Source organism: Ochlerotatus camptorhynchus, unplaced genomic scaffold (genome assembly GCF_037179485.1).
Source record: "Ochlerotatus camptorhynchus isolate MF236.1 unplaced genomic scaffold, CSIRO-AGI_Acam_v1.1 ptg000248l, whole genome shotgun sequence".
In the NCBI taxonomy this organism is placed as follows: Eukaryota; Metazoa; Arthropoda; class Insecta; order Diptera; family Culicidae; genus Ochlerotatus; species Ochlerotatus camptorhynchus.
Genome location: NW_027040738.1, coordinates 1,568,453 through 1,587,059, shown reverse-complemented (window position 1 = coordinate 1,587,059; position 18,607 = coordinate 1,568,453). Strand labels below are relative to the sequence as shown.

The 18,607-nt window shown below is 40.7% G+C and overlaps 1 protein-coding gene across 1 annotated transcript in view; it reads left to right on the top strand.

Annotated features, from left to right (window-relative positions):
• LOC135704809 (guanylate cyclase soluble subunit beta-1-like) overlaps positions 1–5,318 on the top strand; it is a 176,147-nt gene extending 170,829 nt beyond the window's left edge. The window contains exon 12 of the mRNA XM_065226325.1: positions 4,214–5,318. Within this exon, the coding sequence (XP_065082397.1) occupies positions 4,214–4,394 (181 nt within the window). The 3' untranslated portion in view covers positions 4,395–5,318. The remainder of the gene's footprint in view (positions 1–4,213) is intronic.
• The last annotated feature ends 13,289 nt before the right edge of the window (positions 5,319–18,607 follow it).

The window sequence follows — 18,607 nt, the reverse complement described above, 5'->3', positions numbered from 1 at the left end:
TGCAGGACGTGAAGAGATGGATCACTTGCACAGTGCGGACAGCGTGGGCAACGGAATGGTCCAGTGCCAGACTTCCGTTTATTAGAAAAATTAAAGGCGACATCGGAAAGTGGACGGACCTTGCAAACCTGCGAGACAAGAGGATTTTTTCCAGACTCCAGACAGGACACTCCCTAATCTCACGGGATTTCAGCGGAGGACCCTTCAGGAAGACCTGTGCATTCTGCCATATTCCTTCGAAGGTGGAGCACTTGTTATGCATATGTCCACAATTCGAGCATCTTCGTTGCCTCCACGGTCTGCCTGCCAGCGTACGGAACACGCTAGCAGACGTGCCCTCAACTCAAGCAGCTGTACTGCGCTTTTTGAAGGTGGCGAAGATATACTGCAGGATTTAGCACCTTCGATCCCTTCGGCCGGCAGGATATCCCCATTAGGTCCTAAGTAACATTGATCGATTCTCTTCGTCGACTTTCTCTTTCGTTAATGACTTGAGAACATGACCATTTCTTGTTGTGTTTGTCGTATAAGATGCAAGGAAAAAGCTTCTTTTACCGATGTGTGTGACGTGATTCGAATTACTGAACGAATTACTGATATCCTGAAGGTACTTGAAATAATTTCTGAGCAACCTGGTGTCAGAAAAGATATATATGAGAAACGTGACTTGAATTGTTGGACACTCCTAAATCTTCATCTTCATAATACCTGTTCCTCGTTGTTCATCCTTAAGATTTGAGAAAATATCTTGAGGACGTTCTTAAGATCTTAGACATCCTGATGCTTTTTGGAATAATATCTGAGCAACCCGGTGTCATGGCAGAACATTCCAAAGACATAATTTGAAAGGTTTCACAGTTCAAAAATATCCAGAGCACTTTCTTAAGATCTTTGATATCGTGAATGTTTTTTCGAATTATTTTTGAGCAACCCGGTAGAATAAAAAAAAATCCTATGAGACGAGATTTGAATTGATGAACAGCTGTAAATCTTCAGAATAATACCTGGTCATCTTGAAGCCGTAGGCTGGTTCATCTCATAGGTTTGGACGACTGATTTTCGTATGGTTTTGTTAGTATGTATTAACAATTATGTATAATAGTTAATCAAGACAAACAAATTAATTTTACTCTACTATCTTTAAGGAAGTCCAGAGAACACTAATTTAAAAGGTGTCCCACATCAAATTGCATCACGGAAAAAACGCTATAGAAAATTACTTAGTTGACCAATCCTTTTCAAACTTTCAGACAATAAAAAATAACCCATTAGTAAGCTTTTGGCATATTTATTTCATTAAACTTCAATACCATAACCGTACGCTCGCACCTTACACTTAACTCTTTAGGGTCTGTACAACGTCTGGCTGCAGCTTCTTCTGTACGGTTCATGTCTTTGGATACGAAAGCGACCCCGTTGGCTTCGGACCACTCCAGGACAACATTTGAATAGGGACGCGAAGCTAGATCCAGCCAGAAGATCGTAGGGCCCTCGTGTTGCTTTAACAGAGGAAGCAGACGCTTCTGTAGACACTCATTGAGGTAGATCTCCCCGTTTTCAGTCCCAGTAGTCACAAATGGCGCACTCTGTTTGCCACATGAGCAGATCGCTTACCAAATCATGTAGGGGAGAACAGTACATAACGCACCCCCGGGGTAAGACGCACTTTTTCATTTTATTTTTAGTTTTTCTTGGAAGTTTTAATCCAATTCTAGGATTTATCATGCAGGATTTTGAGTTCAGGTGCTATGCTAGAAGTGCTGCTTGATAAGACAACAAAAAAGTTACGCAAAAGCCATGAAAAACACAAATGAAAGTCAGCTGGTGCGTTCTGCCCAGGGGGTGCGTTGAATACCATTCTCCCCTAGGGGAAAAGTTGGCTTCGGCAATACCTTAACCTATTATCGTCCTTGAGAGCTCAATTTTGGCATGTGGATACATTGTGTTTCAGAGCAACTATTGGCCAAATTTGAGTGCTCTAGGGCTTTGTTTACCCCCCTGACGATAATAGGTTAAGGTATTGCCAAAGCCAACTTTTCCCCTATTTCTTGGCAAACTTTGAAAGTTTCTGCTTCCTTATTTCCTCCGGAACATCAAACTTGTGCTGGGCGGTGAAGAACAGTAGGAAGCTGCCGGAAGTCCGCCTTGACGTAAGTCTCATCATCCATGATGAGACAATAAAGGCCGGCGCACAATGGATACGTTTTCGGGTTTTTTGACAGTTAGCCCTTGCATTATCTGTCAAAAAACCCGAAAACGTATGCATTGTGTGCCAGCCTTAAGGCTTAGTCAGGGTCTAGGTGTACAGTTTCCGGGCCGTATTTTGCCGTTCGTCACAATGGAGCCTTCTACACTTTATACGTATGCACTCCCTCCTGGTCCTTGGCTCTCTGAACGAAAGGCTTGGACAGATTCAAGTTTTTGGCCACATCCCTGACCGAAACATTGGGATTCCGCTTAAACGCTTTCACGACGCGCTTGTGATCCTGATCACTAATAGAACATCCATTCTGACCGCATTTCTCCTTCCGTTCGATGCCCAGAGTTTCGTAATAACGTTTAATCACACGACTCACCGTTGACTGCATGATTCCGAGGTCCCGATGAGAGAGTTGAGGATTTTCCAGGTGCTTGCGTAAGATCAATTCGCAGCGTTGCTTTTCGGGTGACGCCATTTTTTCCAACTTTTGAAAAACTGACAGCGATAAAAATACAGTGTAAACAATACACTCTAAACTACTTCTACCCAAATTTTCAGGAGAAAATACCCAAATCGGTAATTTTCTTCAGCGTTGTTTCCGTGATGTAATGTGAAGTGGGTCACCAATTGGGTTCTTTAAGGGAATTGAGGTAAATGCATATTCGTATTCTGCATTAAAAATGGAACCCAAACCCAAAATTTCATCAATTTTGGTACACTGGAACTATTTTAAATAAGTACGATTACATTTGCAAAAATCACCTTATTAGCGCCCCTCGGTGTCACTTTGTATGGGAGCGAGCTGTCAGTTTGTTAGTTTAGTGTCAAACAGTGAAGTTATGATTTTGCTTTAAATCTTGATTTAAAAATCGAGATGAAAGTGTGTGGGTTCGAAAAAAATATCGCTGTGCTCCGAAAACGAAGTTCTTTCAGATGATGTATAAAAAACGATACATTTTTCAAAATTAAAGAACCCAATTAGAACGAGGGGGGCGACACATCTAAATCTCAAGTTTAGATGGTCAACAAATCTCACACTAGCGAATCAATCTTCGAACAATCTTCTTTCATTTGTCGCATCTACTTGCATCGCTCATCAATTTTTTGCAGGAAATCTTCAGAATCGTCATCAATCTTCTTTCTATCTACTCAGCCTGCGTGCAGCTAGCCACAGCAAAACACAATCTTTTTTGCATCGTAGATAGAGTCGTCCCCCTCGAATTAGAAGCCAAATATAGCTTACTCGGATCGTGGAAGGGAATCTTCTTTTGCACTGTAGGCTTTGGGGGGTGTCCACGGCGGTGGTCAACATATTTCCCACTAAATGCGGATCACGTTCGGGGTGAACAAGTCCCATATGGATTTTTGTGAGAAAAGAGTTATCCATTAGAATCGATTGTAAACTACCGAGATTTAAAACTGAGCACTAAAAGGTACATGTTTTGTTTATAAAATATCGTGAAAAATATCAAAATTATGTTGTCCCATCCGTCCCACTGACAAATTAATTGTCAACAGCGTTTTTCTCGGCTTGCTGTTTTTCCAGGTGGGACTGATATGCTTTAATGGACAGTTCTGGTCATGACAAAAAAAAGTAATGAGATTTTGAAGAAAACCTCTATTGTCGTTTTTACATCCGAAGTATCTCTGTAAAAATTGCGTTCGATCTTTCATTGAAAATTAGATTTGCCAGCCCTGATCAAGACACCTGCAGAAAAAGTGCTGACCAGCATGGATAAACTCTCCCAGCAAGAATCGTTCGTATTTCGGCAATATATCCAGTTCTCATTAATGATGTCCTTTGCATGAGTGATCGTCTCAACTACACAGCAAAACCGTACAAATTGCCGTCGATGATTATAAAGAAAATATGCATATTGTCATAAATTTGTATTTTTCCACCCATGATGAAAATCTGCCGCCTTTGAGCAATCTTCGATCTTACAGCTTCAAAGGCATCAACATATATACGATCTACATAACCTCACTACAACCCTCTTCTCTATATTACAGACTCCTCTGCGAGCCAGTCAACCAGGACCCCTCGTTCCACCTCGAATACCGCGGACCCGTGGTAATGAAAGGCAAACCGGAACCGATGGACTGCTGGTTCGTCACCCGGGAGATACCCAACAGCAATGGGCAACCACCGCCACCGGGGAGCACCCCATCACCCACGGGCACCAAAAAGTAGAAACCCCATTTTTCCCGTTTGCCACCTTTCGGCACAGCCATCTTAGTGCGAATATGAGATAACCGAAAACAAAACAAAATCCTAACAAAGTAAACCAAACAAAATACAGTGAGATTTAACTAAGATTCGATTACTTGCAAGAATCCAAATCCGTAGTGAGAACTAGTAGCTCGAGTAGATTATTTCTATTGAAAAGTAAGACCGAACAGTAGCCAAACAAAAATACAAAGAGAAGAATATTTATCTAACAAAACAAAAACTTTCAAACCAAGCCAAACATGACGAAAAATAATTGCTTTGCGAAAAAACAGAAAATACGCGATTAGATGTTGTAATTCACCTATTAAACAAATCGAGTAAAGTAAACCAAAAAAAAAATCAAAGTAGAACAAACAGAAAAACTGTAGATTCTTCAATTTAAAAATTGAACCCTGATCAAAGCCATTTCTAAACTTGTAGATGCGAATGAGGCAAGACACCGTTGTTACCTAAAGCTTTGTCCTATTAGTAGACCTGTTTTGTATTGTTTTTTAATTGACGGATATTTTTGTAACATGAAAGTTAGATTTTTACGGCAAACCAGCGGATGACTCTTTCCTAACAAACCTACCGCAGGCGATGAGATGATATTAGATGGATTATTTTGTTGTTGAAAGTATTATCGTTGAAATGAGATATGTTGTCCTAACCGGGCTGAAGGGGTGGTTAGATTAAATCGACGGAGCCCGTACTTACTTACTACTTTGGCCAACAAATAAGTAACTACATAAACACACAAAATAAGAAATAATCAAAACATGAATGGATACATCTATCTAGCAGTGAACTTTGCGTGTCATTTGAAACAGTGGAAAACAGTGTTGGATCGGTAAGAAGCGGATTAAACAAGCCCACAACAGCTCGAATACATATGATGTGAACCAAGCCAAACGGGGGCACTTGTTGTTTTTATTTTCATGAGAAAGCCCTGGTAGGGAAAGGTACAATGTATTCTTTTTATTCCAAATTCAATTTAAATTACATTTCATTTTAACCTAGGTGCTCCAGCTACTACAGTAACTTACCAGACATAATTCTTATGATATATATCTAAGTGTTTTTACATTTTTCCTGTCTTGGCAATTCAGTATTTAAAACAGGTTTTCTAAACCTGCATGTCAGTATAACAATTGACGTCTTAAAACTAACACTAAATCTTATCTAAGTATAAAGGGAATTGAGGATTGCAACGACTTTTGCCTGAAATTATTGATTATTTTGTTGGAAATTCGATCTAAAGTCTCAACATTCGAAATGTTATGTACCTCGGTAGTACTGTACCAGGGAGGCAACTTGAACATCATCTTCAGAACTTTGTTCTGAATCCTTTGAAGTGCTTTTTTCCTGGTAGTGCAACAACTAGACCATATTGGCACAGCGTAAAGCATGGCCGGTCTAAAAACTTGTTTAAATATTAGAAGTTTATTCATCAGGCAAAGTTTGGATTACTTGTTTATAAGAGGATCCATTTATTACATTTGACTTGAATGCCCTCAATGTGATCTTGAAAAGTTAATTTTTGGTCAAGTACTAACCCAAGATATTTCACTTGACATGACCAGGAAATTGGAACTCCGTTCATAGTGACTTTGTGACTACTACTAGGTTTCAAAAAGGAAGCTCTAGGCTTATAAAGAAATATTATAAGTTGAGTTTTGGAAGCGTTGGGAGAAATCTTCCATTTCTGTAAGGAAGAAGAGAAAATACCTAAAATTTTCTGCAGTCTGATACAAATAACACGAAGACTTCTTCTTTTAGCAGAAATGCCTGTGTCATCGGTGAACAAAGATTTGTGGCAACCCTGAGGCAAATCAGGGAGGTCCGAAGTGAAAATGTTATACAATAAAGGCCCAAGAATGCTATCCTGAGGAACTCCTGCTCCTGCTCCATTCAGCACGAACCACCTTTGAGTTCGGACGCGCGTTCACAGCGTTCTTGTATATATTTTACCATTCAAACTTTATTTTATTTATCATACCTTTTAATAACTGACCCGTGCGCGAGACCCACGTTAGCATTTTCAAGTAGCAAATTTTTATTTTTTTTTATCACCCGACGCGAGTGCAATGAAGTGCGTGCAAAATGACAATCGTTTCCTATGGCGCTGCCATGGTGCCTGCAATCGGACTTTCCACGCAGCTTGCGTAGGCGCACAGCGGAATCATGAAGAAAATTTGCGGACCTTCATGCTGCCTCTTTGCCAAGACTGTCAGGAAAAGTTTACCGCTGAACTTAACATGAAGGAGCTGTCCAAGTCTTTCCAAAATATCACGGAAAACATCGGACATACATTGGCAGCAAACCACAAACTCCTCATGAATTTCAAAAGCCTAAGCGCGACTCATGACGAAACGCTCGACCACATTGAGAAAATGCTTGTCGACGTAAAACAAGCCATTTCCAACCTCGCCAGCAGCAGCAAGACTAGTTCCACTGAAATAAAAAGTAAACTGTCAGCACTTTTGGGCACACCTCCAGCAGACGCCTGTATCGCTGTAGAAAAGGTGGTCAACTCGGCAGCAACAGCAGCAGTAGAAGCCATCACATCAACAACAACAGCAACAGTGCACTCAATTGACCTAATTCCACAATTAATTATGGAAATTAAGAACGACTTAGCTTCCGATGTAAAAGCACATATGGAAGAAATGACAAAAACCTTTTCTGAAGCAGCACATACTGGCAATCCAATTGCATGTAACAATATAGAAATTGAACTGCAGAACGTCGGTGACGAACCAGCTCCCAGCTGGCGAATGCTAGGAAATAAAAAAATATGGAAACGCGACTGGACTGCATTTGACACCAAACGGCGTTCCCGTCGCCTTCAGGAAAAAGAAAAGGAAAAAGCCAGACGTAGGCGAAAGCAACGAAAGGAACATCACCAGGAAAATTCATATCAGTACAACAACAAGAACAAAACAGACAACTACAACAATACCAACAACAGCAATAATAACACTACCAACACCAACAACAACAACAACAACAACAACAACAACAACAACAACAACAACAACAACAACAACAACAACAAAAACAAAAACAAAAACAACAACAACAACAACAACAACAACAACAACAACAACAACAACAACAACAACAACAGCAACAACAACAACAGCAATACCAACAATCATAGCAATGGAATAAGAACGTCGACACTTATTAACTCCACACATGCACATACGGCATTACCTCTGGACAAAGAGCTTTTGGCTGCTGCACGTATACAATTTTCTCGTCCACCAAGCACAGACAATGGACTAAAATTCATTAACAATTCATTAAAAGGGGAAACTATTCACCCTTATCGCGCCGAAAGGCCAACTGGACATGAACACCCTCCAATCCTGGACCCAATGCGTCCGCCTATAGTCAGACTCACGGAACAGTCTGCAATTGGCGACCGACGCTTTTTGAAGGCACGGCTGCGGGACCCCAAAATTATGGACATTGTGCGGACTTATCTTTAATACTTGCACGACCAGCCACCTTCAGTATGCATTCGCGGAATCATTAAAACTAGTGCAACTTTAATGCTGGCAGCAGAAGGACTACCAACGGAAACAGCCCTTTTACGCGAAATTTTCCTGGACGTTCACGAAGAACTCGGAATTCCACGCACCGACGCTTTGGCAGACCTGAATTCACACCGCGCGTTCCTACTTAGTGAACTTAGTAACGACGACTATTCCCATGCATGGGAATTATTATTATCGAATGACGACACTCAACATGAGGTAGACCCTGCTAATGTAAGTAATACTGACCCTCCAAAAATCTCTTCACTTCCTCAACAGAATGCGACTGAAATTTTGGTGTATGGCCAAAATTTCAACCGCATGAAAAGCCCAGCTAAAATGAAAGATATCCACCAGAACATTCTATCTTCTTCTTTTCAAATAATTCTTGGAACTGAAACAAGCTGGGACGAAAGCGTCAGAAGCGAAGAAATTTTTGGAAACAATTTTAATGTATTCCGGCACGACAGGAATTTTCACCTCTGTAATAAAAAAGTCTGGTGGTGGAGTGCTCATTGCCATCAATGCTGACTTTACTTCTGAAGAAATCATAACAAATAAGCACAAGGAATTCGAAAATGTCTGTGTCAAAGCACTTATTGCCGGTGAAATACACATTTTTTCTTCTGTGTATTTTCCACCTAAACATGCCCACAAGCAGTCTTTTGAACTATTCTTTCAAATTGTTGAAACTATAATGTCAAATATGGAACCAGAAGTAAAACTGCATATTTATGGCGACTTCAATCAACGAAACGCAGACTTTATTACAGACATTGAAAATTAATCATTTTTACTCCCGGTCGTAGGTGAAGATGATACATTACAATTATTATTCGACAAAATATCTTATTTTGGTCTTAATCAAATAAACCATGTAAAAAATCAACAAAACTCATATTTAGACCTTTTATTTACAAATTGTACTGAAGACTTCTGTGTGGATACATCATTAGCACCTTTATGGAAAAATGAAGTGTTTCACACAGCAATTGAATACTCAATATTCATACAAAATTCTTCTTCCTCCAGCGACTGGGAGTACGAGGAAGTGCAGGAATACCATAAAGTAAATTACGAAGAAGCCAAACGTAGACTATGTACAATAAATTGGCAAAATTTAATAAGTATTGAAGGAAATGTCGATACTGAAGTAGAAAAATTTCACTAAATTCTTCAAAGCCTAATTTTAGAAACTGTACCATAAAAAAAAAGAAGACGAACACAAAACAATAAACTACTCGCATGGTTAAATCCACAACTGAAAAATTTAAAGAATAAAAAACAGAAAGCTCATAGACTATACAAAAAAGAAAAAAACTGTAACCAATTTGCGAAACTATCACAACTTATGCAACCAATTAAATACAGCCATCAACTCTGCATATGAGGATTATAACCGCAAAGTCGAAAATGAAGTCAAATCATGTCCTAAGAACTTTTTTAATTATGTAAACACGAAATTAAAAAGCAGCCATTTTCCTTCGCGAGTGAATTTGGATGCAAATGTAGGTGAGAATTCTTCTGAAATTTGCAATCTCTTTGCAAATTTCTTCCAAGAAGTATACACCACATTTTCCGAAGAAGATCGTGACCGCAATTACTTTGCATTCATTCCTGAAATTTTTAAAAACATCTCTGTCAACCAACTTTCTCAACATGAAGTCCTCAATGCACTAAAAAACTTAAACGCGTCGAAAGGGTCTGGACCTGACGGCATCGCACCCATATTTTTGAAAAACCTTTCTGAAGAACTCGCATTTCCTCTAGAGCGTCTTTTCAACATGTCTCTGAAAAATAGAAAATTCCCATCATCTTATTTGGTACCTATTTTCAAATCAGGTGCAAAATCAGACATTCAAAATTATCGTGGAATTGCTATTATTTCTTGCATTCCAAAACTTTTTGAATCAATCGTAAGCGGCAATATTTTTCAGCAGGTGAAAAATCTAATTACAAGAAAACAGCACGGCTTTTTTAAAGGTCGCTCAACTACCTCTAATCGTCTAGAATATGTATCTTTCATTATTAAAGCGTTGGACAGTGGCAAGCACGTTGAAGCGCTATACACCGACTTCAGTAAAGCATTTGACCGCATCGACATACCATTATTAATCCTCAAATTGCAGAAAATAGGAATGGAGCCTGGACTTTTGAATTGGTTTCAATCATACCTAACACATCGTAAACAAATAGTTCGCTTTCAAAATAAACTTTCAGATCCAATTTCAGTCACCTCTGGGGTACCCCAGGGTTCTCATTTTGGCCCACTTCTTTTTATTTTGTACATAAACGACATTTCCTACATACTTAAAAAAATAAAATTGCTTGTATATGCAGACGACATGAAGCTCTTTATGGAAATAAGTAATTCTAGCGATGCAGAAGAATTCCAGAATGAAATCAATATATTCCACACCTGCTGTAGTAAACGTCTACTTCAACTGAACGTAAAAAATGTACTGCAATAGCATTTAGCAGAAAAATTGAAACACCGCATATTGAAATATCATTAGGCAACCAAATAGTAGAAAAAAGCAAAGTTGTAAGAGATCTAGGTGTAATCCTAGACTCCAAACTAACTTTTATAGAACATTATAATACTATCATTAGTAAAGCAAACATAATGCTAGGCTTCATCAAAAGGTTCAGTCATAATTTCGAAGACCCATACACTATTAAGCTTTTATATACGACATATGTAAGGCCAATTCTGGAATACTGCCACCTAGTATGGAATCCATACATTTCCATACATGAAAAACGCATAGAATCTGTCCAAAAACAATTCCTTTTATATGCTTTACGTAAATTGAATTGGACTGCATTTCCATTACCATCTTATGAAGCGCGCTGCATGCTCATCAATATACAAACGCTTAAGGAGCGCCGCCAATTTGCAATGCTTTTCTTCATCAACGACATTATTTCAATGCGCATAGATTCGGCAGAAATTCACGCACAATTAAATTTTTACACCCCTTGTCGATATCTTAGAACACGGAATTTATTTTCAGAAACATCGTACAGAACAAACTATACACTTAAAAATATATAATTTTACACGTGACGGAATCCGTCTTTGACATAAAAGATGACACGTAAACAAACATGTCATGTAAAATTAGGTGCTCCGAGACTGAAAATTTCGTTGGTCGACGAAAAGTGCGTTTGATTGGACTATATTTCGCGTCTGTTATGACTCAAATTTATGTCAAAATTGACGCTCGTATATGTCACTCTCAGAGCACCTAAATTTACATGATTTTTTCTAAGTGTGTATGCAAAAAATAGCCCAATCAAACGAATGATGCGCCTATATAATTTGCATTGCGGAACTATTGACATCACTATGTCCAAGCAGCAAATAAAAACTAAGCTAAAACAGAATAGAATTAATGCATAGTATGTAAGTAAACATTGTAATTGGGGGAGGTAGCTCATCGATTCTTCCGGTTCGCCTCCTAGCATCGTGCTATAAGGTACCAGGCGATAACCAGGGTAGTTGATCGATAGCTCGATGACATCATTTCGTTGGCGTCTGCAATGGGAAATTCTCATAGCAGGCGTTGACGATGGGACGTTGTCGAGTTGTTGAATAGCAACTATCGTGGTAACTCACCGATTACCTGTCGATCTGCCAAATTTGGAAAGACGTCTGCATTGAATTGTCTCATATAATAATATTCCGCCCACTATATTACAAGAAATTGCGAGTAGTTGAGTGGAATGGAGATAAGTTAAGCATTAGGTACAGGACCAAGTCTCCTCTGGGTGGTGCCAGAAGATGAGCGCAATAGAATCATCAAGTTGCCATAAGGCACGGAATGAGACTATTGCATGGCTGGGTAGTCAAAGTCTTCCATTCGTTAGTCATTTCAGGTGGATTAGAACAGGTTTAGGTTTAGGGTGGGCGTTGGCCAGATTTGGATTTTTCAGATATAATGCTAAATAGGACCTAGATTATTAAATACACTAGTATTCTCAACTTCTGTCACAATGTTTCATTGTGACTAATCAATACTCAATGGGTAAAATATCAAATTTGCGGTAAATTTGAAAAAAGGGAACTTAGAGTGTAGAGCGCACTGCCCACTGGACGATTCTGAAGCCTGACCAAGTGAGTGGGTTACGTGTTTATTTGATTGTACGTCATTTCCAAGTTATGTATAGATACATTCATACCATTGGCATTTTGTATTTGAGATAAGACAGAGACAGGATGCGGAGGGCCCGCTTAGGGGGAGCGTTACCCATGTTATGGCTTCCATTTATTAAATAGTTCAGATAGGCTGGAAATGATAGGTTCATGGTGAGAAAATGTACCATATGGTGCCCGTTCACTGATCAAAATTAGATTCAAATCGTCAGGCCCTGCTCTGGAATGAGGGGATTGACGATGATTTGTCAAGTTTCATTTTGCATTTGCATATAATTGTAAGTTTAGGTTTGCTTTTGTAATTGTAAGATAGATAGTTTGCCTCAATTGAAACATTGAGTTGTATAAACTTGTCGAATCATACCTCTAAAATAGTAGTAGTTACAGTGCCGCATTATCTAACAACCACTGCCTGCAACTAATGTTGGAGGGGTCAGCAGGGCTGATTACGGATCAAAACTAACATAACTCTAACACTGAAATGATCTCGAAACTAACGCTCATTCATTGCACTTTGAGTCATAAAGTAGTTTTATTTATTCCGCTGAGATCTCGGCGGGAGTGACATTTGATTGAGGTCTCGGATAATGCCTTTTCTAATAATCTGCCTACGTTTCTTTTCTTTGTTATCTACTTTATTCCCTTTTTTGGCTGAAAGTCACTCTAATAAAGAAAAAAAAATTATACCCTTTTTATTTTTCTGCTCTTCTTTCCTCTTCTCTTCTTTTGTTTTGTTTGTTTACATATAACTAATACTAATATCTCCTTGTTTTCTCTCTAATTTGTCTACTATGTCCCACCATCACAATGAGAGATGAGCTACCGTACATGGTACACGCTCATATACACTCCCAAAATAGTATGCCGCAAGTAAGTATATCACAGAGGTAACTAAAGATCCAGAAACAAAAACCGATAACGCTGAATATAATGAGCTGTGGTGATTTATATGACTATATAGTATTATTTATTTATACTAACCTAAACACAACATGGGGTGACCCAAATCCAAACGATCACTAACCAAAATAATAGACTTATCTTTTTTCCAGCAGGTGTAATTTCGTATAGTTCTGTCTCTCTCTTTTCAGCAAAACAACAACAAAAAAAACCTCTATAACTCTTCTCCATTCTTTTAATCTCCTACTATCCCCTATAAATGTATCGGAAACTAGTGGGACTGTCTGTGCAAACAGAAACAGGCCTGCTAGTGGAAGAAGGTCGTTATGCTATACGGTCTAGCATAGGCCTACGGCCAGGTTTCAGTAGGTACACACTCGCTTAACGGCAGATTAGTTTACAGTGGTCGACCAGGGTGTGTGCTGATAAATTACAAAATTACAATTACATCATTATTTCAGCAACGGTATTATGTGATATGAGGGGCTCGGTGGCCTTAGAGCAACCGTTTTTGCTTACTGAGCAGAACATCATGAGTCTAATCTCAGGCCCATCCACATTCAAGATTCGTCAATCGTTTTATTTGTTAATATGACTACATGGTAATAACAGCAACTCGGTGATTAAAAAGGTGCTCGTCTGCCTAGTGGCAAACGTTTTTGCTTACTGAGCAGAAGACCGTGGGTTTAGTCCCAAGCTCCTTCGCGTTATGTGATCGTTAGGACATCAATTCAGCTTATCGTTTACCAAAACGAACCCTGCTGCAAACCCAACCCTCTTATCCAACATCCCAGTGATTCCTCGTGGAAGTGCAGAGGTGTTCTCGGCTTCCATCAAAGCGAGTGTCATGTCAACACAATCCTTCCCATTCCTTTCTTGACCTGTGTTCGGGCGCGGCCGGCGCTGGTATTGCCTAATTTAAGATCACCAGTTTTTACACATTGAGGGTGATTGCTAGTCCCAAGCATTGTCTATTGGTTCTCTGTGTAATTACAGCTGATCTGGCAATAACAGAGTAGCAACCGTGGGCGGTAAACATTGTAATAATCATTGTATGTAGTCTACACTGGCTTGACGAAATGGAAATAAATAAATAACAGGTAGTCGATTAGATTTGGAATTTTGATAATTTACCTGCAGAGTTCTGTCAGTTAAATAATTTTGAACTAATTTCATAATGTAAAGTGGAAAATTAAACTTTTTCAATTTAGCAATCAAACCTTCATGCCAAACACTGTCGAATGCTTTTTCTATTTCTAGAAGAGCAACTCCAGTTGAGTGGCCTTCCGATTTGTTTGAACGAATTAAATTGGTAACTCTTAAGAGTTGATGAGTAGTTGAATGCCCATGGCGAAATCCAAACTGCTCATCTGCAAAAATTGAGTTCGTATTGATGTGAAGCATCATTCTATTCCTAATTATTTTTTTCAAAAAGTTTACTTATTGAAGAAAGCAAACTTATTGGACGGTAGCTAGAAGCTTCAGCTGGATTTTTATCCGGCTTCAAAATTGGAACAACTTTTGCATTTTTCCATTTATCAGGAAAGTATGCCAAATGGAAACATCTGTTAAATAATTTTACCAAGAAAGACAAGGTACTCTCTGGGAGTTTTTTTGATGAGGATATAGAAAATTCCATCATCACCTGGAGCTTTCACATTAAGAAACTTTTTAGTTATAGATCTTACTTCGTCCAAATCAGTACCCCAGGAATCACCAAAAATATTTTCCCGAAAGAAAATATTCAGATAATCCCGAGCAACCTGGCTCTCAATAGGACTAATATTACTCAAACTGAAATTATGGGTACTCTCGAATTGCTTAACAAGTTTCTGGGCTTTTTCCGAATTTACCACCTTTTTTAAGCGCTGGAATAGGCTTTTGAGGTCTTTAAAAAAATGTGAGTTGTCAAAAGGGTCTAATTCGACACATTCATTCAAAAGATTTGTTCCTCATGACAAATAATCACTGAAAATCACGGATCAAGAGCTGAAGATCGTCGTTTATTATAATTGAATCGAATTTAGCCTCGCATTTTGGTACTGAGGCAGCTCTTGCTTCAACTATAGAAGTAGCAACAGAGATTGAAGAGCACAATTAATTTCATCTTTGGTTTGCAAAGGAATGTGCATTGTGCCTTGAGCATTATTCCATGAGTGGTGTTTTGCATTACTGAATGATTTAGACCAATGACGGGTAAGCTTCTGAAGGTCACCCTTGAGAAAATTCCTCTGCTGGCCTACGCATTGGAATGGCAAATAGGCAGCTGTATACGTAAGTTATCTAAATTTTGTATCGACAGAAACTTCCAAAGTTTCAAAAGAAAGAATTTGGTGTTTGATGCGTCTATAAAAAATGATGGCAACGCCACCACAGGCACCATTAAATCATTTGCAAAACTTTTAACCTTATGATCAGGTTCAAGTAACGTTTCAGTTATAACGGTGATATGGACATTATGAACTCTCAAAAAGTGAAATAGAGATCGAGCATTCCAATTCAAAATATTTAATGATTTAAAATCCATTACTGAATTTCTAAGTCATGACGATATTGTTAACAAATTTTACTTCAATTTGGATAGCGTCAAACATGAAATTAGTTTTAAGCATACCAGTAATCATATCAATTAATGATTTCTGTAAAAAAAATCCAAAACCCAAAATTTTCAAAATTTCCGTTAGAATTACATAAAGAGAGAAAGGCAAACGAAAAAGACAGGGGCACATCTAAGTTCCGGCCGATCGCTCTCACATCCTGCATGGCCAAAGGTATCGAACGGATGGTGAACCGTCGACTCAAGATGTTCCTTGAGACCAACAGCTTGCTCGACCACCGACAACATGCCTTTCGATAAGGTTTCGGTACGTCCACGTACTTTGCCACTGTGGGGGACGTCCTCAAGGAAGCTTACGACCAGGAACACCACGTTGGAATCATCTCTTTGGACATCTCCAAGGCTTTCAACCGGACGTGGACGCCAGCCGTCCTGGAAAAACTAACAAACTGGGGCTTGAAGGAGCATATGATGTATTTCATACGATACTTCTTGACCGACCGGTCATTCCGTGTATTGGTGGGGAGCACACGGTCGAAAAGTTTCAACGAGGAGACCGGAGTCCCTCAAGGCTCCGTTATCGCAGATACGTTGTTTCTGGTGGCAATGAACGGGGTATTTGACCGGCTACCTGGGCGCATTTACATATTTGTTTACGCTGACGATGTGCTGATTGTGGCCACCGGTTCTATACAGATCCGAACCCTACGGCAAGCGCAAGCGGCAGTCTCTGCCGTCGTCAAATTGACCGACTCGATGGGTTTCCAGCTGTCCGCCAGGAAGAGCATCCGATGCCACGTATGTCCGTCTCATCACCGAGTCAATAGCACCCCAATTAAGATCCACGACCAAGCCATTCCAAACAGGAAAACAGTTCGCGTCCTCGGCGTACTGATCGACCGAACCTTCGACCAGCATTTCCAACAGGTCAAAAACGACTGCCACAGTAGACTCAACCTCGTTAAAACAATCTCTCGTCCTCACCGATCGAACAACCACGATGTACGGATCAGGGTGGCGCGAGTCATCATCGACAGTAGGTTGCTTTACGGGACGGAATTTACCTGTATCGCTTCCGAGAAGCTGGTTAGAACCCTAGCACCGGTCTACAACAGCTACATCCGCATCATATCTGGTCTCTTTCCATCCACTCCAGCAGACGCCGCATGCGTATTGTTCTGCTGAAACGCAAATATTGCCACAAAAGCCGCCGCCTTTTCTGCCAAGACCTCCGGAAACAATAGGATCTTTCTCCTCGACGAGGGGAACAGAGTCCTCCGCACGGCCGGAGACATCGACCTCCCCCCAGTGGCCAAAGTCCATTGGCATGGAAAGAAAAGTTGGCACTCTTCACGTATCCAATTGGACAAGATCCAAATCTGGAGCAAGAACCGCTTCAAAGCAGGGGATGCATCCGTGATTTTGCGCAGATCGGTCGCCGAGTTACGTGGGTCCAACTATGCCGACCACGTACACCGGTACACCGACGGCTTCCGATCGATAAACGGAGTAGGTATCGGGATTTTCGGAGACGGTATTGCTGAAAGCAGCAGTTTTCCTGCACAGTGCTCGGTTTTCTCGGCCGAGTCTACAGCGATCTTCCGTGCCGCTACGACGCCAGCCAACAAACCGATACTTATCTTAACCGACTCACACAGCGTCATTCAAGCGATCACCTCGGAAGCACCAAAACACCCATGGATCCAGGCAATTATCAAGTACGCCCCACCGAACACCGTGTACACATGCATTTCCGGACACTGCGGAGTGCCATGTAACGAGTCTGCTGATCACCTTGCCGGAGCCCTGACATCGGGTCCCAGACTCACCGACAAGGTGCCCCTACAGTACGTCAGAAGGTGGATCATGCGGACCATTCGAGCGGCATGGGAGGCCGAGTGGTACCGCAACAGAACTGCCTTCATCCGCAAAGTGAAAGGGTCAACTGAAGCATGGAGCGAACAGGACAACCTGAGGGATCAACGCGTGATTTCGAGGCTTCGGACCGGGCACACCAAACTCTACTAAAGGGTGTCCACGATGAAATTGCCACACACAAAATTGATTCGCAAAATTCGAGTTTTCATCCGATTGCCATCAAATTTTCAGGGATTGAGAAATAACTATTAAACTTCATTTTACCATTTTACTCGTATTCTATTTACAGTCCATACGCAAATGCCCGCACCTTGGCCTTAACCCCGGCCATAAGATTCTGCACAACCTGTGAATCAACCGTTTTTTGCATGTAAACCCATACTTTCTTCAGTTCCTCGACTGTCTTCACTACCTTAGGTCGTTTAAGAAGGTGCTGCTTCATAATCGCCCAGTACTTCTCGATGGGGCGGAGCTCCGGAGTGTTGGGAGGGTTGAACATTTTCGGCACGAAATTGACCTTATTGTCCGCATACCACTTCAGCACGTCCTTGGAGTAGTGGCATGAGGCCAAATCCGGCCAGAAGATTGTTGGGACGTTGTGGGCCTTCAGGAGAGGAAGCAGCCGCTTCTGGAGGCACTCTTTTATGTACACCTGTCCGTTCATCGTGTCCTGGGTCACGAAAGGTGCACTCCGCTTCCCGCACGTGCAGATGGCTTGCCAAACCAGGAATTTCTTCGCAAATTTGGACATCTTCTGAGTGCGGACATGCTCCGGAACGCTGAACTTATCCTTGGCCGTGAAAAACAGGTTGCCGGGGATCTGTTTGAAGTCGGCCTTCACATATGTTTCGTCGTCCATGATGCAGCATTCAACTTTCGTCAGCATGTTGAGGTACAACTTCCTGGCACGGGTTTTGGCGGACTTGTTCTGCTTCTCGTCGCGATTAGGGGCCTTTTGTACCTTGAACGTTCGAAGCCCAGCCTTAGTTTTGGCCTTCTGGACAAAACGTCGGCTTAGGTGCAGCTTCTTAGCCACATCCCTAACGGAGGCGTTCGGATTTGGTTGAAGGCCCCAACTACGCGGTTGTGATTTTTGGTGTTGTACGGAATACTTTTTCTTTCACTTCTGGGCTTCCGATCGGTGGTCAACTGTTCC